Below are 25,686 nucleotides of genomic sequence, written 5' to 3'. Positions count from 1 at the left end.
ACTCTTTCCAGACTATTAATGTCGGACAGAGATATTTCAGGAAAGACTGCTACAGCACAGATTCCCACGACACCTCAATCAAGCTTAACGCTGAAATACAGGTAAGCCCTGCAGTGTTACTCTAACTTGATGTATTAAAATCTCAGGCAAATATAATTCTTCACTGAACAGTGCTTCTTATTAAAGTATGTAAACTCTAAGGACCTTCTCAAGTTAAGGATCTGGGAACAACAACTGCTATCAGCTAGAACACTGTAGTCCATTTCTAGCAGCTGAGCGTGAGGGATTTTGACTGCCTCAAACACGCAAGTCTTGCAAAGCTGAGGTTTGGGGCTTTTTTTTCTTTTGGCAAGAGATTATAAAAGACCTTTCACAGTAACTATCAAACTGTCTTTAATAGGACAGCAAAATTATTTCTAGGAAAAACTGGAAAACACAGAACAATCTGCTGATACTCACTGGAAAGGCAGTCGTCGATGTTACTGTCACAGTCTCCTCCAGTGAAGCCTGGTCGACATTCACACAGGTAACTGCCTTGAATGTTATGGCACAGAGCATGATTTTTGCAGGGCTTGGACAGACACTCATCAATATCCACTGTACATCTCTCCCCTGAAACATGGAGAGTCCAGAAGTAAGACCCCCCCATAAGGCAATGATCAAGAGGCTCAATGCCAACACTGCTCAGCATTGAAAGCACAACATGTTCCCCATCCAAGTTACCTTCCCAGCCAGGAGCACATTGGCAGGTATAGCCTTCAGAGTCAGGAGATTCTTGGCAAATTCCTGAGTTCTCACAAGGATTAGGGGAACAAGGAGAAACCACTACCTGGCAGTTCACACCTGGAGAGCAGAAAGGGAAAAAAAAAGAAAGTATTCTGCTAAGAGCTGGTGCTTCTTGGAAGAATGAATACAGATTGTAAGTTGCATGATTATCCCACATAGCAGTGGACAGCATTGCCACGTTTGAAAAATTACAGCAGAAGGAAAAGGAGAGCAGAACACTCCTCATGGCCTCAGTGCAGACAGCAGCCATGGGAATTTTGAGTTTAATTCCCCTCCAATTCCCAGTGCATTTATATAATTTTCATAATTTACAAAGAAAATTAAGCTAAGCTTCCAACAGGATGTTTCTTAATGAGTCCAAACAAGGCTTAGATATGGTCTTACTAAGTATTCTCCTACTGTGTCATGTCCACATGAACTCACTGTAATTTAACTCCGTATCACCAAGGCATTTCCCATCTTGATTCTTATTCCCATGAAGTTTAATGAAAAGAAATTACTCTAAGGCTGCAATGAAGTAAAAAAGAAAAAGACAACAGAAACTTCTTTTTGAATTTTCACCTTTGAATCCTTTCCTACAGGTACATCTATATCCATTCAACAGATCCTCACAAGTTCCTCCATTCTGGCATGGGTTTGATTTACATTCATTCCCTTCTGTTGAACAGAAATCTCCGATCCAGCCTGGGTCGCAGACACACTTGTACCTTGAAAGGCAAAAACAGCAGTAATTTTAGACCACTGAAATAAATGCAGATTCATTTTGGAGAGAAAACCAGAAAACCTCTCTTTAGAAGAGCCCTAAAGCTACATTTAGATTGCTTAGTCCAGCTGCATAGTTTTGAAAATACTGAAAATAAAACCCTCCCTTAAAACCACACTTCCCTCTGTTACAGTTTCCACAAAGTGCTCAGTCAACCAGCAATGTGTTTCTGCTTTGATAAGACCATCTCAACCCATTTAAACAAAGACAGAAAAAAAAAAGATTACAAAAAAAGAGGAGGGGAACAATAGGTCCCAAAGATAACTAGACTGATTTAATACCAAGTAGTGGTTACAAATGAAAACAGCTGACTGGGAGCAGGAGAAATCTTCTCAATCATGGTTCAAAATCTGAAGTAGAGCAGCACTCCACCCATATGACGTAGAACCAAGGACTTGGTGAATCACCCTGAACTCAGGCCACAAAACACACACTGTCCCCTCTCCCTGTCCTGCAAACACAACTTATTTCATCTGGCACACAGCGTAAGGTGTACGTGGGCATAAATATGAGTGTGGGTGACAGATGACAGACAAAATGAACCAAAACATTTGTTTTCCAAGCTTACACAGAGGCTGAATTAGCAGTAAAGGCACCCTTCCTGCCAGCTCCAGGGAAAGTGCTGAATCCTGCCCTACAGAGCTACCCACAGTGGTAAATCACTTCCTTGCCCAAGTGCTGACAACACTTTCCAGGATGCAGCACACATTTGGGAGGCACAGCTATTCCATGTATAGGTGAGAACTCTCTCAAACAAAACCTCCCCAGACCTGTTGACTCCACAGGCCCCATGCTCCCAGACTCAGCACTACCAAAAAGAGGTCTGATTTAAGTCTCCCAAAATCAGCATTGGTCTTCCTGGATGGAAAGATTCACAAGCAACTACTGCTATCAAAACAGCCAGAGGGAGCTGTCTTGTCTTCTCTCAGACATGGAACAATATGAGTTAAGCTGACAAAATCTCAGCCTCGGACAAACTGTCCTTGAGTCAAATATCACTCTGTCTCCTTGTGCAAAAGTTGTCAGCCCATTCCTTGATAACAGAGTGTTTGGGTAGCAAGAACAGCCCTAGTCAACACAGTCCCCATGCTCAATGTTTTAGGGTTTGATGGAAGAGATAGGTGCTGCTCCCCAAAGATTTCATTTGGAACCATTTCTTTGTTTTAATTGCATTCACTCACTGGACTCACCAAACCCTCCCTTGAGATGGTGGCAGTCCACCCTGCACTATATGCCCATGCAAAACCAGCAGAGAATACAAGCAGGACAGAAAAAAACTACGCTGAAAATCCAGACTGCAGCTGGTGACTGAAGGTCTACACCTTACTGTGAGTATGTCATGGGCAGCAGACCTGGATCTTAATCAGCGAAATTAGAGAAAACCCAGAAACCTCAAATCAAGTTGGAACTCAGGGCAGAGAAGGCAGCAGGTAAGTTTAACGTGACAATGAATACTCACCCAGTAGCGATGTGTGTGCAGTTGCCATGCACACAGGGGTTACTCAGACACCCATCTGCCTGTGACTGGCAGTGGGGATGGTGGTAACCCTCAGGACAAACACACCGAAAGCCATTCACTTCATTTATACACGTCCCACCGTTATGACAAGGGCTGGATGTGCACTCATCAATGTCCACATTACAACGGGGGCCTAGGAAGAAACACAAAACTTACTAAGCAGCATTTCTTACAGGAGCATTTGCTTTGCATGTCTGCAAAAACACACACTGAGACACAACTCAGTCAAGCCAACGCAGCAGGACAGAGCTCGCATGCCTCCATGCTTTAACTCAAATTAAGAGAAGTACTTTTGAAAGATGCAGCACTTTTCTCTGCCTGGAACACAGCATTTCCACTCAACAAGTATTTACAAACCATTCAAGAATCTGAAGAGAATTCCACTAAAAATCACTGGTTAATACTGATTAGGAAAGCAAAAATCACTCAACTGCATCATGCTTGCAACAAACCTCTTGAGCTCTACTTGCCACAGCCCTGCTCTTCTGCTTTGAAGTACCTACCCTTTGAACAACCAATACTGCCATACTGTCTGCAGTAAATGCAGTTCTTGCGGTTTATTGCGCAAAAGGGACTCTAAAAAACACCGTTTCCTGTTTTGCCTGCCTCTGATTACGACTGCAAGGTTCTTGAAGTAGTGACCAAAAGGTCTTGTGAGGCTGGAAAGCTAAACAAAGTGAATGTTGCAGTAAGTTGAAAGCATTTTTACCATAAGGAAAGGACAAAGTAAGGAGACCCCATGCAAGCCAGCTCCTTAAACACTGGAATATGCCAATCCATCATATTACTGAACTATTTTAACAGTTACACAAGAACCCCATCAGGATAACAAATATGGTATGCCAGCAACAAAGAAGAGTGAAAGACATGAGAGATCTTCCTGTTCTAGGGACTAAAGAGTACCACTAAACCAGGGCCAATGGAAGGAAGGAAAGAGCGTCAGAAGTTTAGAAAAGATGCCAAGAGAAAAGCACAAGACACATGAAACCTCTTAGTGCTATTTCTAATGCATTTCAGATCTATTCTAATTAGAATCATTCAGTAATAAACAGTAACAAACGTGATGAGAAAACTGTTATAAACAGTACCAACTGCCTTACAACAATTATTTTACAAGCATATTACCCTACATGGTTCAAAACACAAAGTCCATTATAAACAGTGCTGAGATGTGCTTTAGTCATCAGAAATAGTCCTGCTGTAGACTTACAGTTCTGAGCATGGATCCAAAAGTGCCTAACCACTTCTTTTTTTCAGCCCTACTTTTACTATACCAGAAGAGTTTTATAATTTGGCAAGGAAACAGAACAGACCAAGCTATGAAAGAGAAGTACTGAAAAAAAATATTAAAAATCAAGTTTTCATGGGGAGAGCAGCTCATTAGAACATTTGAGTTAATGCTTTGATTTCAAAGCCCAAGGTAGTGCCTACCCAAACACCTCTCTAACATTGTCCAGAATCTCTCTGTCCCTGGAAAGACGTTGTAAATAATAAACCGAAGTCATACGGGTTTATTTGTTATAAAACCAAGAACCATGAATTGGACATAATTAGCTAACAAGAAAGGCATTTCACAGCACAGATTAGGCCATTCTTCTGCTCAGTAGAACTTGCTGTAACGTAAGACGCTGAGATTGAAAGATTAGGAGGATTTACCGAGATACTGACTGAGTCCCTTGCACTCAGTATGCAAAGTACAACTTCCCTGGCTACTCGGATAACCATCTTCAAAACAATTCAGAGCTATTGGGTAGCTAACTTTACCTGTAAATCCAGGTTTGCAGGCACAGTTGTAGCGATTAATGCCATCAATACAGTCCCCGTGAATGCATGGGTTACTTGCACAGTCATCAAAGTTGTTTTCACAGTTTACTCCTAGAAAAAAAAAACAAGTTAAGAGGAATAAAGAGGCCAAATCTTACAAAGAAAACAAAACTATTTCCCAGAAATAGCCAATTAAGAATCCCACCTGCTTCAAAGTTACACAGGCATTGGGGAAACTTAACCAGGTGATGATGCAGAAACACTACAGCACCAGGGAAAATTACTGGGTGCTGACCATGACCTTGAACTTGAACCAAACGTTTAAACAAAAGAATAAACCATTTTGAACAATATGCCTATTTTTCTTCTGCACGTTTGAATCTTTCCTCCAAAGAGGAAGTAAATTCTTCCAAGACCAGTGGCAGTACCAGTGAGGATTAGGCAATCCACACAAACACACCAAAATCCAGCAAGGAGAAGCAATGTGAAAACGATACTCTCATACCATAAACTTATCTGTCTGCAAATTTAGCACACACCAGAGCACATAAGAAATAATTAACTGCTTGAATTCTGTTAGAATCCAACCCTTCCACTCATGCCTTACATACCTGATGTGCCCAGCAAACAGTTGCACTGGTAGCCATTCACCAAATCGATGCAGCGCCCTTGGTGCAGGCAAGGATTGCTGTGGCACTCATCTATCTGCTCGCTGCAAATAGCACCCATGTAGCCAGGATTGCATATGCATGTGTAAGAATCGATTCCATCTTGACACTCCCCGTGGTGGCAAGGATCAGGATCACAGTTGTTGATATTCTCCTCACACAGAAGACCAGTAAAACCTAAGGACAAACGACGAACAGGAGTAAGTAAGAAGTAACTGCTATGATGCCACAGTGAATGTAATGCAAATATAGAAGGAATTGTATTAAGAATCAGCAAAGTGACAGAGAGCACAAAGGATAACTGGGCACCTCAACTGCTTTTCCAGCCCTGGAAAACAACACTCTTCACTGCTCACAGCAGTACAGAACAACATCATGCATGGAGAATCCTGGCATTGGAAGTGGTCACCTTCAGTTTACTCAGAACAGTAGCAATGAGAGGGAACATGTAAATCTCCATGAGAAATATTTACTCACATCAGTACAAACTACTTGAAGGCACACTCCTGTCATTATTTCCTCTAGACAATACCAGGGAGTTGACTTTTTAGAATGAGAAGTTACTGCAACGATGCTGCAGAAACTTCCCAAGGGAACTCCTTTGGCTCATGTCAAAGATTCTGCAGTTCTGCTTATTAAAAAATTTTCTTCCCCTCTCATTGGGAAACCTTTCAGTCACTGCTATTAAGCACCAACTGCAAATTTATCAAAGGCTGCATGCAACCTCTTCGATTAGGAGCAACGAAACAAGCAGCAATTTGGCCTGTTTCATTCTGCTTCAGCTGGGAAACATCCTGAGCCACAAAGAACAGAATCTATTCACAAAAAGGGCTAAAACAACGGCTCAGGAAGCTAAGAGCAGCAAGCAACTCCCCCAAGAGCCCTGTTTTCCATGATGGGGCAGAGCTATATGAAACAGGGACAACTTACAACACATGGTTTTCAGAACTGAGGTTTTGGAGCAACAGCTCACACTGCCTTCCAGCAGCTGAAGACTAGGAAGGTAGAACTTCAAATTTCAAGACATCAACTGGAGACTGATACAAACCAAGCTGCAGGGAATTTCAACAGCTGAAGAGTGATTCTCACCTGAGTATTATAAGTGGATAAGAGGCTCCCCATTTTTCATAGAGGTTTGTGGTTATTTCTGTGGTCAAACATACCAGGTGACGGCTAACATTTCCAAGTTCTGCGAACGTATGCATGGATGAATGGGTGTGGAGGTAGGTGGGGAGAGGGAAGGGAAGCTAGTTAGAGAGATGGATATAAAAAGATGTTAGGGAAGGGAGAAAAAACAAACCGGTGGCAGGAAAAAAAAAAGAGGGCAGAGGTAAATAAAAGAGGAAAGACCTAAGACAACTCAAGAAAAGAAATGCCATGATCTACCACTGGGAAGGAGAAGTGGAATAATGCCAGAAGGGAAAGAAAAGACAAAAAGCAAGCAGTAAATAGAGCTATCTGTACAGCATTTGGCCAAACATTTTGCAGTTTTCAATCACGTCGGCAGCTGGCGATTACCATTCAGGGAACACATATCACTCATATTATGAGATTAACAGAGCAAGAACATGCTCAAACATCATTTTCCAGCAACTGACCTGCCCCAATGATGAATTCCACATTTCAGTCTTACAGAAGGCTGTCAACAATAAATATAATACTTAGCATACATTCATTCATAAATTATGACCTTGCCTCCTATTGTACCTCAACCAAAACACTTACAGCTCAGATGCATTTCTGAATCTCTTAATTTAACATACCTTACTGAGAAACAATTTCCCTCTTTGCAGACAAGAGTTAGGCTAGGAAAAAACCACTTAAATACAGAACATAAGAATCCCTCAGACAGGATGGAAAAAGCCCTAGTAAAGTGTCCTCTTCCATTTTCACTCAAATATTTAACCAAGGATTTTACTAAGAGCTGCTGCTTCAGTAACATGCATTTGGTTGCTTCCAGCCTGGTCCTTGAAAATGCTCCTCACATTATTTGCCTTCATGGAAGCAGTTGTCATCCCTCCTCATGTGGAAAACCTGGAATTCCTGTACTAAGGTGGTTTAAGCAGTTTAGTGCCACATTCAGAACCTGCTTTTCAAGGCACATCTCTCTGCATTGTCCTCTAGTACCAATCCAAAATCCTCCTAGGCCCAATAAGCTCTGCACTGTCAGTGAATAAAAGCAACCAGACCACACAGCAGCATGAGAAAGACACTGTAAGATCATTTCCAAGTTTGGAGAAGATTTGAGCTATTCCTTCCTTTTGTAAGTGTCAGCTTATCCTGTCACATACAGTAGTCAAAAGGAGAATTCTGACCACAATAATTATTCCTCTCCTGATCAGAACTACTGCATTCCTCTTCTTCTAATAAATTCAATGATTCTTCAAGGCACACTGGGGCTGGTGGAGAGTGTGTGTGAATAGATTGGAAGGAATCTCTGCTATATTCTGTACAGCAGAATAGATTAGTGAAATCCAATTTACCTTTAACAATTACTGGAATGATTCAAAATGAGAAAAACAGTACATAAATCTAGCCAAACTAACAGCACACTTCTGGGACAAAGGGAGCTCCAGAAATTGTTCAGCCTTTTTCCTAATGGAAGAGCTAAAGCCAAGGCATTCCATCACGAGCAATGCATCAGGCACCATTAACTGACAGCAACCAAATGTTGTTCCTTACTGAGAATTAGAGTGTAACAGCTCTGAACCCTCTTATTTGACCAGATGGAAAAATTAAGATAAAAATGTATTTACATCACCCCTAGAGGTCTGAAGATAAGAAAGTCCTACAATTAAACCTGACGCTTCAACATATGTAATTATCCAGGCTGTAAAGGCATCCAAAAAAACCACCTGAGTTCCAGCCACAGCTCTATTAAAACCTCTGATAGACAAATCATTTTAGCTACACTCTGGCAGGCAGTTACTGTGGGGTATTTCTTCCAGTGGTCACACCTTTTACTGTGTTTCAGTCTTACCCTTTTGACATAGAATAGCCTAACGTAACAGAAATCAGAATACACAGTGGAACTGCTCTGTCCATCTCTTGTTCTCCAACTGTATAATCTGACTTGGAAGAATGAAAGGCAAGACACATAAAAGGCTTCACACTGCTGGTCTCCCTCACACGGATTCCATAGTCAATACAGAAGAAGTTGTGATCTTCTGGGAAGAAAAAGATGGGGCTGAAAGAGGGAGGCCAGAACTCCCATCAACTGTGAACTTAATTGTCACAAGTGAAAGGTTTTCTGTACTTAAAATACTATTCTCTATGCAAAGGAGTAGACAAAGCTTCGCAACATGCAGCATTTCAGAGAGAGAAAGAAAGAACACTGACACTTCTTTGACCACCCCTTTATGTTTTTAGGCTACATGTCATCTCCAATCCAGGGGCTGTGAACACAAGACTAACCTGTGGCACACTGGCACTCATAGCCATTGGGATGGTCGATACATTTGGCTCCATTGAGACACGGTGTGCTGGAGCAGTCATCTATGTCAATCTGACACACAGCACCACTGAATCCTGAAAGGCAGAAAAAAAAGATGAAAATCCAGATGTAATTTGAAGTAGTTAATCTCAACAGCTGCATTGTCGTCAGGAATTATCTATTAGCAAATCCTTAAAACCACCCAAATATAAAATCAGCAAATCTAAATTCAATTGTCTCATTAAGCACACACACCACACCCTGGATGGATTGGTTCCTTGTCCAAACCACCAGCCAAAACCTAGTTTCTATCTTCCAGGTCAAAGGAGCCTCAGCTTGAAAACTGAAAGAGAAATAAAGCAGATGGAACACAAGTGTTGTCCACCACTGGACAGTATGCCTGTCTGTAAAACTGAGAGCCCACTAATAAAAAACATGGAAGCAATCAAAGCAAGTAACTAAAAATAAAACAACAGTGCATACATCACTAGAGCCTTCAGACTAGAATTACTGCAGCAGCATGGAATGTGGTACAATATAGCACTGCAACTCTCAACACACTTCTTGAAATAGTTAATGAGGTATTGACAGGTTATGTCAGATGATGCAAATCCTTAGGCACTTCAAGAAAAAAATTTAAAAATTCAGGAATGCTTCTTAGAGGAAGAAGCCAAAGGGAGGGCCACAATATCATTGGTCAGCAAGAAGGGATGCAGAGGAGGCTTTTGTCCTGTATATTCTGAACTCAGAACCTTTTGTAAGCCATCAAGAAAACAAGTGATGTTTACCCAACATTGATCCCTCAGTTCAGCATTTATCCTTTTCCAGTGGAGCTCAATCCACCTTCCTCCTCATGCAAGCAACATAAACTATACTGATGCAAAACCAGCTTCTGCCTAAAAACCTCAGAAAAAGACAAAACCAGCATGCAGAGGCTCTGATCTTTTTAAATGTATCAAGAATCTCACTGTGATTTCCACAATAACAGAAGTCTGTGCTGCCAACTACCCTTTAGGATGTGGCATCCAACTGTATGTTTCTCCACACCTCCTCAGTTACAGTAACAGCATTACTGCAATCAATTCATGACTATTCTTGTTTACTTGGTGATTACAACTCACTCAAACAGATGCTGCACTAAGACAACAGACACTCACAAAACACATATCACCTACAACATCCGTGCAGTTCTTAATAGGGTGAAGCAGGAGAAGCTTCCAGAAATAAGAACTTACCAGGAGGACAGACACAGAGGAAGCGATTGACTTTATCAAGACACACTCCATTGTTCACACAGGGATTACTTAGACACTCATCAATATCTTCTTCACAGTGAACACCTGTAAAACCTGTTACAAAATACAAATAGATAAGAAGAGGTGACTGAAGGCCTTAGAAAGAGCCTTTGGAAGTGTAACTGCCTAGTTTCATTGAAAGTTTGCAGTTTGGAGAGGAACTACGAGGTAAGAATATACACCAGAGGTTGAAAAGGGATGTTGAATGTGTATTTTTCAACATTGCAGAAGATGTTCACTTAATCAGCAGTAACAGAAGTTTGTGGTGAATTCACTTCTAATTTTTTTTCCACTTGATGAGGAGTTATGCTTTAATACTTCGAAAGATATCAATAATATCACTATATTGACATATATCAATATATATCAATAATATATTTACCTCATACCAATATCAAGTAAAAGGTATACAAACACACAGCAGAGAGAGTTTAAGCTCAAGGCTTTTAAGTACAAGGAAAACATTAAGGAGGGCGAAATACTTGGGACTAGAGTTTCACCTTTCAAAACAGATATTAATAAAATCATTGTCGTTATCATGGTATCAGCTCATCTCCTGCAGAGTTCACAATTCTTTTGTTGTACTTTATTAGACTGTGAACTGGCAACTTGCATCTTTTTCTTTTTACGCCACTTTCTATCAGAGAGCAAAAGAGCAGACTACATAGGTCACTGCTATGCTGGCCATACAAATTTTGCAAGCACAATTTCAATCAAGTCACTTTTTTACAGTTATTTCCTCAGGTCAATGGGAGCTTGCATCATCTGGGGCATTTTAAGCAACATAAAAACCCAAATATTATTATCTAACGTCATCATATGCATACCTCAAAACACAGTCACTCTTTTAACAGTTGCATCTGGTTTGCTTTCACAAATGTTAAGTCTCTGCACACGCACTTTACCAAGTATAGTCACAACTATGATCACACATACTCCTAACTCCTGCGCTGATGTACAGAGTGGTTCCCTTCTCAGCCCTCTAAATGTTTTCTCCCTCCCACACACAAATGCCAAGCCCTTCTGGCTGGTGCCACCGCAGCAGGCTCTCTCTCACTGTTTCATTTAGCCTCACCCCTTTGCAGCTTTGTGCTCCACCTCAGCAGAGCTGGCAACCCTCCCTGTGCTCTGCCTCCTGGTCTCTTCCTCTGCTGGGAGCCCCATTTTTGTCAGAAACTCCCCTCACCTGGCATACAGAGACAGGTGAATCCTCCAATTTTATCCAGGCAGGTGGCATCATTTTGGCATGGATTTGAGTGGCATTCATTGATGTCCATTTCACAGCGAGGTCCTGTGTAGCCCTTCAAACACTCACAGTGGAAAGAGCCTTCTGTGTTTACACATTTCCCAGCATGTTCACATGGATTGCTGTTTGCTGCAAGAAAGATACGTATGTGTGTGTGTCAAAACCTCTCTTCAGAGCAGGAAAGCCACAGAATTCTTTATTAGTCATGGTCTTTTCCAGTAGTAAATTACTTTCTGGCAAGTAATACTGGAGTAAGACTGTTTATCCTTCAGAAGGGTTATTGTGACTGAAGAAAACCTGTGGCAGTTACTTGCCCATCAGAGGCAAAAAGAAGAATTGCTGTCACTACCAATGGACCAAAGTAGCAACACTGGTCCATAGTACTGACAGTTCTTAAGAGAAGAGTATTAACTAGCAGGGATTAGAGAATTAATGATGCTTTCAAGGCCATCTCTCTAGATCACAGTTCACATTTACTTGACTCCTGAGGCTGACAAGATGCCGCCACAGGCACAAAACAACCAAAGTTGTCCTTTGTGTGTTTTCAAAAAGGAACAGCATTCTTGTCCAAGGCAGACTAAAGAACAAAATTCAAAGAAGTGCTTCTTTCCAACACTTCCGTGAGCGCTGGTTCGGCATTACCTTCACACATCACACTCTAGAAGCATGAACGAGCACTCACAAAATGGAAGTAAGTCTGTAAGAGTCCAGTTAATCCCAAAAACAACAGCATGCTATCAGAGAACTACAGCTTTAAAAGCCCACGTGGTCACCAGTCTTGGAAGGCACTCAAAAGATCCAGCCATATTCTGGCTGTCAAACAGCCTTGATATATTTCTACTGAGGCCGTAGCTACAACAGCTCCCACACGGATTGTGGTACTTTGACTGTACCCTGCAGATCTAAGGGACAGCTTAATTATCACATCTGTTTGCATGCACTCTTCACACCATGCTACAGTCCCTCGCACAATGCAGAATGGTTAAACAGCTCATTGCTTTTCATATTGCAGAGGTTAACAGTTCAAACATGGACAGCTATTCTGATTCAGCCCTTCGGCCCAAGTCACACAAGGTTTAAAACACATCTAAAGAGAGTGAGATGCAAGGGGAGAGCAGGAAAGGAGTTGCATTTATGTCAAGAAGCTATGGCAAAATGTGCATTCTTGCCCCTCTGTTAGTTCCTAAAGCAAATGACCCAACATCCTGTTCAGGTATTCACAGATAGCAAACTTACCCATGGCACATTCATCCACATCCTCAGTGCAGTCTGCTCCCTTATGGCCTTGAGGACAGGTGCAGATGTAGTTTCCATTCATAGGATTGGTGTCACACAGAGCACCTTTCTGGCACGGATTGCTAACACAGGCATCATCCAAGTGGCACAGAAGACCTAGATAAGATTTGAGAGTTTATTAAATAAGTGAGATATAGCAGTCAGGCTGTACCTTAAACAGTCCAATTCCCTGTCCAGATATTTCAGAGTTTCCTACAGCAAGAAGCTTGAGCAATATCTTAACAGGCTTCAGCCTACAGACTACCACAGAGATTTCACCACACGCTCTTAGAATATTATGTTTAAATACAGATTCTGTGACTTCAGAGGTGTCTCCAGCACTTCTGGAGCAGTACAACAGCTGACCATTCTCTTTGGAGCAGTTAACTGACTCTTCTCTCTAAGCAACATGATAATTTTTCTGCCAGCTGAAGAGGGGCACATGAAGATCACTTCAATTCAGTTATGCCGATCACTTGTATTTTCCACGCAGTAATTAGGAGACATTTTTACCTACCCCAAACCAGCAAATTTTCCACCATACCAGTAAGGGCATCCTCGCTCACTCAGAAATATCTAAATTTGCCTTCTAGACTCATATAATTATCTTAAGTGGCACAGAGCAAGTCACCCTCATGCACAACTTCTCAGGCAAATACAGGTTCTGCTAAGGGCCAGAGAAAGACCTGCTCTCCTTGCAATCTAAACTGCAGTAAGTTTGTCTTCCAGCCTAATACAAATACTTCTTTGTATCAAGCTACAGGGGTTTAACAGGTCTTTGCTTATGGACAGCACATGTTTCCTTTTGTTCTTCCTGGTTTGGTCACAAAGTGTGTAAAATAAACACATCACTTTAAAGAAATGCATAATCGTCTGTTAAGTGCCAGACTTATGCAAGTTTTCTGTCCTTACCTGCCTTTCCCTCTGGACAAATACATGAAAAAGAAGCCACTCGATCAATGCAAGTGGATCCATTAGCACAGGAGGCAGTGAAGCAATCGTCGATGTTCTTGCTGCAGTCGTCCCCACTCCAGCCATTGACACAGACACAGGCATAGCCCCCGTTGTGGTTGGTGCAGGTGCCTCCATTCTGACAGGCGTTGGGCTGGAGCTGGCATTCATCAACATCTTCAGTGCAAAACTGACCTGATGCATACACAAGTGTAATAAAAGTTTAGACACTCAGACTCAAGGAGATTCCTGCACAGAAGCATAAACAAGGGAAACACTGTAGTCCAGCTTCATAGAACCACAGAATCAACCAGGTTGGGAAAGACCTCAAAGATCAAGTCCAACCCTACCGTGGTTACTAGACCATGGCACTAAGTGCCACATCCAGTCTCATCTTGAAAACCTCCAGGGATGGTGAATCCACCACCTCCCTGGGCAGCACATTCCAATGCCTGATTACTCTCTCCATAAAAAAAATCTCTTCTTAATATCCAAACTAAACCTTCCCTGGCAGAGCTTGAGTCTGTGCCTTCTTGTCCTCCTGCTGGTTCCCTGGGAGAAGAGACCAACCCCCACCTGACTCCAAGCTCCTGTCAGGGAGTTGTAGAGGGTGATAAGGTCTCCCCTGAGCCTCCTCTTCTCCAGGCTAAACACCCCCAGCTCCCTCAGCCTCTCCTCATGGCACTTGTGCTCGAGTCCCTTGATTGCCACTTCTTAATTCTAGGCCATTTGAGTGTGGGAACTTCCAACAACACTGTTGTCAAGTTAGGCAAAGACAACTAGCATCCCTGAACGACCCCAAAGCAGGAGCTGAAGTGCAAATAACTGAACAGGCAGTGTGAGAGCCAGGAGGCTGCGGATGTGTGAAGATATCTGTGAGGATGTGAGAAGCAGAAAGAATGAAGGCCTGCCTGTGGCACTGCCAGAGGGACTAGAGAGAGAAGATGGCCTCACAAGAAAATCTCGGTTAGAGTTGTGTCAACAGGCCAGAAGCAAAGTAACTCTTGTCAGGAGAACTTAATTCTTTCCTATATAATTATGCAATGAAGATTACTTAACAAGGAAGAATAGAATTCTTGAGACTCTTCCAACCTAAAATACTCATTTTTCTGCCCCCAGGTATTGTACAAACAACCATAAATACTTTCTTGGTTGTTGAGGGGTTTTTTATTTATTTTTTTTCAACAACAAAATAATTACTCTATAGATGTTTTCATGACTGCAGATATTAGAGAAAAGAAAACAAATGTACACTGTTTCAGGGATATTTAAGGAAAAGGACCACTGGACCACTAAGCAGGAAATCATTTTCAAGGGATACTGTCATATCTACATGAAGCTCTGCAGTTCACACTTCCTAAAATATTTATTTGCCAAAATCCATCTTGCTTTGACATCAAAGTCTAGAGAACTTAGCACTTGCATTAATATTTTGTTTAAACACATATTCATCCTTTTGATTAAAGCCACATGGTTTACTTTTAAGCCAAAATTGTTTAGCTGAAGTTTCGAGTCATTCATTCTTATTTTGAGCTTCCTGAACAGATAAAACCTAAATGCTAAGCACCACCTAGTTCCTTTCCAGGCTGGTATATGGGTGCACATGTGAAACCACAGAGTACTGGTCACAGTCCACAATCTTCTTGATGAACTATTTCTCCCCTTTCTGGTACATTAAGAACTCTCTAGCACTGAAGGCTTGCTGCTTTTTTTTGTTCCCACACTTCTTTATAACTTGTTTTTACCACACTTACTAAAACATTGATACAAGGCACTTAATTCCAGAAGACAGCCCTTTATCAGAGTAAAGTCTGGTTCCCTATCTTCTCCAGCTGACACCAGCACCTCCCTCACTAGCTTGCAGCAGTTTCCACTACTAGGGTCAAGGCTCTTCAGTAAATGTGCTGCTACCAACAAGATCCTTGATTTCTCTTCTCCATGTACTCTATCAGCTGCACACCTACATTTGCCAGGAACTTCCCCCCTCCCAGATCCCAAGAACAAGAAAATCAAGAGCAGGCCACACATCTTCCCTGCCAATATACCTGGGCTCGAGTTTATTCAGCTTTGCCAATTTGAAAATACTTATTAGATGTTGCTTAAGTCACCTGCTTAATTAATTGGCCCAGAAACTAGGACGCAAGAGCACAGGCACACCCTCCTCCAGGGCACAGAACTGACACATCATGGGCAGGAATCTAAAAAACATTCAGTTTTAACCATCTCCATCTACTACACTCATATTGTGATGAATTTTGTTTTCAAAGTACTTAAATAAATCTTAGCCTTTGGTTCTGTGAGACCTGGATTTTTTTTCCTCCCACTTAGTGGCAAAGAAATGATGATTAAAAAAAAAATAATCAGTTGCACAACTGACTTTGTTCTGTGCATGTGGTTCCTTCCTCCAGCAGAACTGCTTCAAAACAAGAATTTTATCACTTGAAAAACCATAATAAAACTTTAACAGTAATAATAATCACAATAGCATTTTCAGAATTAATCTTCAACTCCCGGTTTGCTTAATAAAACAGTTGGGGGGGGAAATCTAACACTCGGCATTGTTATCTGCAAAACAGCTCTATGCATTATGAGAAAACAAACTGTGCATTTGTCAGACTAGAATTGGTTTGTTCATGAGCTTTCGGTCTTGGCTTATCGGTGGCCAAACTGAAAGGAGTCAGTTAGCACAGGCAGCCGCGCGTATCTCGCAGCTCGACACAATCCACTTCCTTTGAAAAGAAAAAAAAAAGAAATAATCAAGACGTTTGCTTATTATAAAACGTGATTTTCCTTCTTTTCTTGGAGAGGGCCCAGCCCAGATCAAAGAGCACACTGATGAACACCCATCCGTGGCGCAGGCTCTGGCGCCCTCGCGGCGTTTACATCCTCCTCTTGGCACAGCCAAGTCAAAGCACTGGCACTAAAGCGTGAAGAGGTTTTCAGCAAAGGAGTAGCCACACCACTGTGGATTGTAATGCCTCTCAACAAAAAATAAGTCATTTGCCCTGTGACTGGCTGAGTAGAACTCCTGAAATATAACATTTTGTGGGCTTTTGGGGAGGCTGAGCGAGCGTGGGTGTGTTTCACGGGGTTGGGGTTTGTTTTTTGCTTCTTGGGTTTTTTGGTTGTTGGCAGGGTATTTTTAAGCAAAGATGGGCAAACTACTCCCTCATATAAACTACCAGGGTTTGTTTCTGACTTCTCATTTCAAATGTCACTAGTAATAGCAACACTTAGGGCTTTTTTCAGTACTTTGTTTTTTACTAGTACTTATTCTCCACTTCTAGAGAGGACAGTACCAAGTGACATCACTGATGGCCTCGCTATAACCCTGTGTCCTAGGCTAGTCCAGATTTCTGCAGCCCTGAAGTAAAACAGATTTTTAAAAGGTCCATCAGCCTCTCCACAAGAGCAGAAAAAAGCAGAGCTTAATCTTAAAAATTCAACTGCCTTTCAAAAACATACCACGTGAACTCCTTGAATCTGATCCTCACTTAGCTTCTCTGATCTCTAATGCTCCTTTTGCAGCTACCAGATCCCCATTGTATTCATGTTTAGCTATGAATATGAATCAAACAGAGCTACAGCTTAATGCAGTTTGGTTTAAAAACAAAGGAAATCAATTCCATATATATAAAAGACATAAATGAGCAATTAACTATTGCATTTTACTATTTACTATTGCTTTCCTATTTCATTTTAATGAAAAAAATCCTGTTCTTTATTGAAGTTATAATTGAATTCCAGACTCAACTTCTGGGCAAAAACATGAATTAAAAGCAACATAAGGCAAACAGAGCACATCAATCTAACTATGTTAATAACTGTCTAACACTCAGCCTCATCACCATCAGGCAATGTAAGGGCAATAGTCCTTGGAAAAATTTTGGAACTGTGTTTTGAAATACTACAAATCCCAGACTAAAGTCCAAGGTGCTCACATTTCTTAACTGGAGCTGGTGAATTGGCTGAAAACACTTGAACTCTAACAGCTGAAGTGGGGCTTGAGTGGTTTGGACATGTGCTCTGCAGCCCACAGCCTTCAAAGATGAAAACAAAGGGGGGTTTAGGTTGGGTGGTTTGGTGAGGTTTGGATTTTCAGATAGCTTATGGTTGCTTACATGGTATTCTTCAGTCTTTCAGTGTGAACAGCATAGGATTAATGCTCAATATTGTAATTTTTCAACACAGGTTTTTGGAAGGGTTTGAGGTTTTCGTGTGGTGGTGTTGTTGCTGCTGCTTGTTGGGATTTTTTTATTGTTTCATTTGTTGGGGTCTTCCCCTGCCTAGAAACTAGCACACACATTTGGAAATGGCTTTCAAACCATTTTATGCCTTCCCTCAAAGCACCATCATCACTTAATTCTCAGTGGTCCTAGGGAATGGCCACAACCTCTCATTCTCCAAAAAGAGTGGATTTGCCTTCAGTAGAGACTTCAAATGAGAGAAACATTAATATTTTGGGCAGGTGCTGCAAAGACCTATGTCTTCAGTGCAATGTCTGAGCTTCCTAAATGATTTTTCATAGCAGAGACAGAAGTCTCTTTCAGTGTTGGACATAAAACAGGATTCAATTCTAAAACTTCTCAGTTAATATACTGCACAAGACCAGGTTAGTTAAAGCTAAATGAGACAAAAGATCTCAGAAATGGTTTACTTAAGGGAAATTACTTTGACTTTATTGTAACAAAATGAATCATTTATCTGTAGCCATGTAGTTGGTAAGCTTGTTTTCTGCTTGTTAGGAGTTTTAGGAAGAATCAAGTCTTTCATTCACATAACTAATTCAACTTCCAAGTGCAAAGTCCATTATGAATCGCACGACCTGTGCAGTGTAATGTAATACACATCTTCATAACCCAAGTGACTTCTGAATGCCACAACCACTTCAGCTGTATGTTAATTCTTCTAGCTGCAAGTTTCTGTAGGTATTTCTTTTCTTGGGCTCTGGCTAGTTTCAATTACACTTCTAAAAGAAGCATAGTAAATACAGGGTGAACTAGAGAAGGCAAGTGCAAATACACTCCCTGTACAATATTTTAATGGAAGTGTAGAAACATACACATAAAAGACAACAAGAAAGGAAATACAAATTACTCCAAGAATCTAATAAAAGCCTAACCTGACCTTGATATTTGCAGAGCCTGGGAAATGAGCAAAATGCCGACTCAGGTTCTAAGTGACCTTGTACAAAGTAAACAGTTAGTCCATGTGGTATTTCAAAATTGAAAACTAGAAGTAGAAAAAGGGAACAGCCTTCAACTCTTAGCACTTTTTGCCCACTATGAAACTAAGTTACTTCCTGCATATTTCCCCTCAGAAAAGCCATATGGAGTAAGTCAGGCATGTTTGCTGCTTTGATTGCTCCCATTTTCAGACCCTCAGGGACTGGACAGAACTCTGGGAGCTTCTCTTCAGGCAGACACGAGATGCAGTGGTTCAAGGCCCCTCAAGTAGTTGTACATCTCATTGACGAGACACAGTAGTCAGCCCCTTCTCCTCTAGGTCTTTGTGTTAAAAAGGAAACACAACCTGATTTATACAGGTAAGGCAGCACACAAAATGAGTACCATCCTACACAGAGAGAAGCATTAGCTTGAGCAAATAAGAAACCAAAACAGTCACCCTGGGAAGCAGCAACAGACATCTCCAGAAGCTTATCCTACCAAACTATAGAGGGTTTGCATAAACCCCAATTCCAACTGCACTGATCCTTCAGCTGAATGCAGGACCTTCAGTCAGTTCAGAGGTCTTCATCTTTGGCAAAACAGACTTTCCATAAAGAAGAAAGTCTTCTTAGTCTTTTAACAGCTCTTAAGCAGGAAAGCCTGCTGATGCACAGCTGGAGTACCAGAAGCTAAAGCTCCTGAGAGCAGATCTAATATAGCTTAATCACTCAGAACATTTAGTAGGACAAAGGGTGCAAATACCTTCCTGTGCCTTGAAAAAAATCAATTCCTTGAAAACTGAGTTGGGAGGAGACAGCAATGTCTCATTTGTCTCAAAATCACAACCACGACAGCAGCAGACTCAGACTCAACTGGAAGTCAAAGTATCTTACAAGTTTAGTGATACTGGAAGGGAGAGACAATTCAGCAAGAATCACAAATGGGTCCTCAGGGTCTTAAGAGACTTGCTGGAAGAGGAGCATCAGGTTTCAAGAAGCTTTTATGCCTCCATCCATTCAGTAGCTCACCAGAAGTTTGTCACTTATGTCAGACTAGCACTCCAGAGCTCACTAGCTCTCCTGGAAGGGCTATCTGGGCAGCTATAAACTAGATCTAGACAGAAACTCTCAGTGAGAGTAATTTAATTCACAAAGTATTCCAAAGATTGCTGGATGGGTTGTGAATACAATCAGTGTAGCTAAAGAAAGCATGGCTCATTAGAACTGTTTACATTTTTTCTTCAAGTTTCAAAGGACTACTAAGTGAGAAGGTGAACAGCATCTTATCAAGACTCAAGAACAGGCTGAGATAAGAAACAGCATTTGTATAAATGCCCAAATCTAATTGTGGCAGAAGGTCATCAGTGCTACACCACAAAGGACCATGCTGTTTCTTCTGCTCTGCAACCACATGTGTGTATGTTCAGGATGCCAGCTGGCAGGCCACATCTGGCTGGGGAAGGACATTCCTCTGTCCAATTCTGCCTTGTAACACACAAGAAACTTCTGCATTGACAGTGCAACCCAACGCGTATCATCAGTCAGGTCAAAGCTCAGTTTCCTCACGCCGCTGTGTGAGTGTCCTCAGCAAATGGAAAAGGAAAAATTGCATGGAACCATCATGCCTTCTAGGAAAGTAGTATTTATGAAAAATAACTCAGTTCTCACGTTTTTGAATTGTGTATTTGTGTACAATCTGAAGAGAAAACAGAGTATTGGTAAAAACACAATCTAATCTTTAACCCACAGAATTATCCATACTCCTTGAAATAACTCTGTCACAATGAATGCATACAGGCACCAGAGCATTTAATTAATGGCCTAGAAGGAGACGAACAGTAGGCAGTGATATCTTTAAAAGATAACATTTATATTTTCCAAGAGGAAGCCAGAGATTTCAGACAAATTCAACCAAGTGAGGCTGTTGGGCAGTGCAACAGCAGACAAAGCTCAGTGCACAAATGCCAAGTAAAATACTAAGGCAAACAGACTTGCTGCAGAGGTTTAGGCTAGGCACTCCTTGAGGAAACATCAGCTTCCCTGGAAGAGTTCAGTGGGGACCTCTGCTCAATCACAGCTTTAATCAACAAAATAAACACCACTGAGCAGACATTTGACTACAAGGAAGAATAACTAATGCAAACACTTGTGCAATAGTGCACTGCCTCAGTCTGGAATACATTTTGCAGCATTGAGGCCACCGTAAAGACACTGAAAAGAGGTAAGAGTTCAGAGCCTGACAAACTGATGGGGTAAAGAATTTCTGTAAGACACTTACAAAGCAATTGCTACCCACAAAGGGAAAAAGATAGCTGATAAAAAGCATAATACAACAATTATTGCAGGGAAGACACATCACGTGGCAGAGCGTACAAAAGAAAATATTTGATCATTTATATGACTTGGTTTATAGACAGAAGGTATCTCAAAGCAAAGAACTTCAAACATCTCTGAAAGAGGCAACACCTTTACACAGAGAAGAACATGAAGAGCAATAAACAGGCAATACTGAAAGGGATCTCAAGTGTGATGTCCAGATCAGATCCAAATTCCAGACCCTCAGACAAAGCTATTTCCACAGCTGCCTGCAGGCAATCCAATGAGCACAACTGTTCATCACTTCAGTTCCAAGGATGGCTTCAGGCACACACAGAATTCCAGAGACTACACTGTTTACAACTGCCAGAAGTACCCCCAGTTGCAGGTGTGTTTAGTAAAGGTCTTCCCTGCTTAAGTATTTCAGTAGTTTCCCCAGAAAAAAAACACAAAAAACAACTGAAGCCAACTATTTGTTCCCTTGCAGGAGTCTTCTGAAGAAGTAAGAAGCACCACAGCTCTCAAAAACATGCTCTGTTCCCAGGATCTCACTGCATCTTTCTCCCAGAGCAGCAAAGCAGTAACAACCATTCCAAAAACTCAGGTGTTGAGTTTTTGGTTTTGTTTTTAGCAGATCTATTTGTATCTTGTGCAATGTCAAACATCATCCAAGATAACCTAAATTTTAAGAGTTCAATATAGAATTTGAACAACTGAAGATGAATCTACAATTGTAATGAACAAAGTAAACATCTGTGTTTATTTTAGGCTAATATGGTGGAGAAAAGAGTTTAATTTCATAACCACACTGGGAAGCATATAGTGGAACTAATGGGCTTTTACAAGGGATTTTACAACCCCCAAATACAAAACTCTGGGCTTTAAGAGACTTATGCACGGCCTGATCCATTAAATACTGCCCTAAATCACTCCCCACAGACTACTGGGCAGAGAGGGCAGCCCTGACTGGGCTCTTCAGAGGCAATAATACAACTGAGCAGAACACAATTCATTAAAAATTATTACTGAGGCACTAATGACAGACTGGTTTAATATGGTGGTGGCAGGTGAAATGACTGGGGACGGACAGCAGCAGAACAGAGGAGTAACCTGCAGGAAATACACATCACCAAGCTACTCTCTGCTCTGTCCTTTTCTTTACCTCCTCTGGAAAACCCAGTGAATCAGGGAAATACCAAACAAGTGAAAAGATCTGCAAGGCAAAAAAATTTCCCAGTTGGAGCCAAAACTTACAATGAAAGTTTCGTATTCTCGAGCTATCTCAGCAACACATCTTCAGTAATTACCCAAAGACAAATCACCTCATTCTAAGTACAAGGGAAGGGACAGAAACTGCCAGAAACAAGTCAGCTGCTGATAAAACAACTGTTACCTATTAGCCCAGTCTCTCAGCACACATCCACCAAGCCAACCTCACCAGAGGGGTCTGACCTATTTTGTTTTAGTGCCAAACCCATGAAAGATGCACTGAAAACTTAAAGACATCTCCACAAGAGATTATTTGGCACATTTGTCTACAAAGAGTATTTCCCAACCTGGAAAGTCACCAAAGGCACAATGGAAGAGGCTGCAGCGTGGTCTAAATTGGATGTTGTCATTCTGTCATCAGATCAGTTCAGCTGTTAACACCTCAGGTGTTTTATTACATCTACCTCCTACCCAAAGCTTGCAATTGGGAAATGAAAAGCAGCACAAAACAAACAGGAGGTTGTGGTAGGTGTTCCAGAATCCATACCGGATAAGGTACTGACTAAGTGTGTAACTTTTAATGCCTCTGAAATCCATCTGCTCGGCACAACACTGGAATCAAGTGCCACAAGACAAACAAACAACATGCAGGATAAAGTGTGTTTCTGTCTGATACTTCAAATCATTTGTACACTCAAAGTGAGAGCTGCCAGCTCTAGAGGCTGCCACGTGCTCCCTGCTCCCTTTGTATCTGCCAGCTCAAACATGAAGGAAGAACAAGAATCATAATCCTTCTTGGCCTCTTTCAGAGTGCTGTCTCTTGGAGATACTACTGTAGTGACACCAGCCAACTTGTCAAGTTTGGCATAGACAGATCTCAGCTAGTACCAAAGAGGACACTAAGCTTTTTAATAAAGCCTGGAAAACCACCAGAAATCTGACCATTGCTACACTGCTGAGGAAGATGACTGCACTTCTCGTGGGAGCATGACCCAGACTCCCTGAGCTAATACAAATGTCTTTGGATGTCATCTAGGATAACGCAATCAGGATTGAGAAAAGAGCACAGCCCCAACAGCACTCTGTCATATAATAAACACTCAACAAAATAGCAGGGATGTATGCTCAATGACTTAGGAGACTGGCATGTTCAAGATTTATGATCCATGTCATCTACTGTCAGAGTTAGCTGCTCCACATTTTGAACCTCTAAGCACTCCAGGAAGGCAGTAATTTTTTTCTGAACACTAAGCTAACACATCTTGTTATCATATATACACTTTGTGATGCAGAAGCTGAGAAAAGTGGTATTTGGCAAAGAAAGTTTTAAAAAACAAAATACCAGAGCATATGATCTTACATAAAAATGTTAAACATTAGCCTTTTGATGTTTATCCTCCCTTCTTAGCAAAGAAAAGTCACGTCTGCCCAGAGTTTAAGGCTGGGATTTTCAAAGAAAACCAAGGCAGGGAGGAAATATTACTCTAATTAAATAGGAATCAAATCCTTAACTCCCCTTTGAAAATTTCTGCCTGAAACTCTGCAGAAAAGTAACCCCTGTGCTAGTGTTTAAGAGCATATGACCAAGCTAACAGCTATTTTAATTAAAAATCACAGCTTTGCTGCCTGAAGAGCTTTTCTGCTCAAGACAAACATTTGCTGCTTAAGCTAGCTCCCAGTGCTGGAGTTCTTCTGTGGAATCAGCTGTGAGCACACTGTGCTTCCCTTGAGACAAAGGTCACCCAGATTTTAAAATATACAGTTCACTGGAGCCTTCTTTTCAGGGGAAAACAAAGCCTAAATAAATACTACTGCCATGGGAGTCTTGCCTTCCCAGCCACAGGGAAGGAATAATGAAAGGGAGCAAACAGGCCAAGCCTGCAACTGAAGCACTGTAATGCAGGTCTTTCAAAACCCACTTGAGTGTGGACACAGTGTGTACCCCAAACCCAGAGACTCATCCCACAGCTTCTTATGCAGTACTTCAGGAGCAAACTGTGCAAAGGACTTAACTCCATGGAGGATACTAATCTTAATCTGCTGCATGCCATTCCTGAAAGGTGATTTGGGCCAAACATGGATTCATGGTGATCCTGTGAAACACTGCAAACTTTCCAGTGAGGGATGAGTTCTTCTCAGCCAAAAAAAATAAATATCAAAAGCATTTACAGCATTTTATATTGTTAATCACTTTAGTACCCAATTCTCAAGCCACCTTGTCTCAAAGCTGCACAGGTTAGATCAACAGAACAAATAGGTGCATTTTAAACAAAGTTTTGTTTCTTTAGATGAATTGCAGTCTGGAATGACTGAGTGGCCTTTAAATTCTCAGGTGATTTCACCATGTCTATGGAAGGACACCCTAACCTTCAATATATGGCTTTGCAGCCCTGGACTGCCATCACTTCCTCTGCTCACCCAGGAGACTGCTCTGTGAATTTTAATTCCTGATCCCAGGGGAAAAAAAAGCAAGCAAGGAAAAAAAAAAAGCAGCTGGACAGGATTTTTTACTAGATTAGTGAGTTAAAGTGGCACACTTCAACAAATACCAGAGCCAGGCCAGGGGAAGGGGAAGAGAGGCTGGGAGCAGGGGGAGAAAGTGAAGACACCTTCCTCCTCAGACCACAGTGAGACCATGAGGCTGGTTCACTGCTGCAGAACAGCATTGTAAAGCACAGTCTTCACACAGCACAGACATTAGCCAGGATTTCTGGCTAATTTTGCCTCAAATCACACACCAAATTCTCTGGTGTGTCATGCACAGAGGAACAGACTTCAGCCTTTCACAAAAGCATCCAGGTTTATTTCAAAAAAAGAACCAAAAAATGCACACAAAAAAAAGGTGGGGCTTCATTACACATCTGCAACACTGTGCTCTGAAAGGCCCCAGCAAACACTGGTTCTAACAAAGGGTTTATCCTGGGACAAGATAAAGTCATCCTTAAACAAACCATCAGTCAACATTCAGCAACAGGAAAGATCTGGGGGCAGTTTCACCCAAACACATCTAAGAGTGTCTTGCCAGTTACAAATTTATGAGGTTGATGATTACTATAAGCATATGAAATACGAGAACTTTGAAGGCCCCAGCAAACACTGGTTCTAACAAAGGGTTTATCCTGGGACAAGATAAAGTCATCCTTAAACAAACCATCAGTCAACATTCAGCAACAGGAAAGATCTGGGGGCAGTTTCACCCAAACACATCTAAGAGTGTCTTGCCAGTTACAAATTTATGAGGTTGATGATTACTATAAGCATATGAAATACGAGAACTTTGAAGGAAAACATTAG

The 25,686-nt window shown here is 41.5% G+C and overlaps 1 protein-coding gene across 1 annotated transcript in view; it reads right to left on the bottom strand.

The window, feature by feature from the left end:
• NOTCH2 (notch 2) overlaps positions 1-25,686 on the bottom strand; it is a 76,161-nt gene that overhangs the window by 29,605 nt on the left and 20,870 nt on the right. Inside the window, exons 5-15 of the mRNA XM_009081788.1 lie at positions 13,662-13,895; positions 12,711-12,866; positions 11,415-11,603; positions 10,169-10,282; positions 8,915-9,028; positions 5,444-5,677; positions 4,833-4,943; positions 3,009-3,201; positions 1,348-1,493; positions 724-843; positions 460-612 (exon numbers count right to left, since the gene is read on the bottom strand). Coding sequence (XP_009080036.1) covers positions 460-612; positions 724-843; positions 1,348-1,493; positions 3,009-3,201; positions 4,833-4,943; positions 5,444-5,677; positions 8,915-9,028; positions 10,169-10,282; positions 11,415-11,603; positions 12,711-12,866; positions 13,662-13,895 — 1,764 coding nt within the window. The remainder of the gene's footprint in view (positions 1-459; positions 613-723; positions 844-1,347; positions 1,494-3,008; positions 3,202-4,832; positions 4,944-5,443; positions 5,678-8,914; positions 9,029-10,168; positions 10,283-11,414; positions 11,604-12,710; positions 12,867-13,661; positions 13,896-25,686) is intronic.

This window comes from Acanthisitta chloris, unplaced genomic scaffold (assembly GCF_000695815.1).
Source record: "Acanthisitta chloris isolate BGI_N310 unplaced genomic scaffold, ASM69581v1 scaffold35349, whole genome shotgun sequence".
Classification (NCBI taxonomy): domain Eukaryota; kingdom Metazoa; phylum Chordata; class Aves; order Passeriformes; family Acanthisittidae; genus Acanthisitta; species Acanthisitta chloris.
Note: the sequence above shows the minus strand (reverse complement) of the source record. Positions and strands in the feature narration are given on the sequence as shown.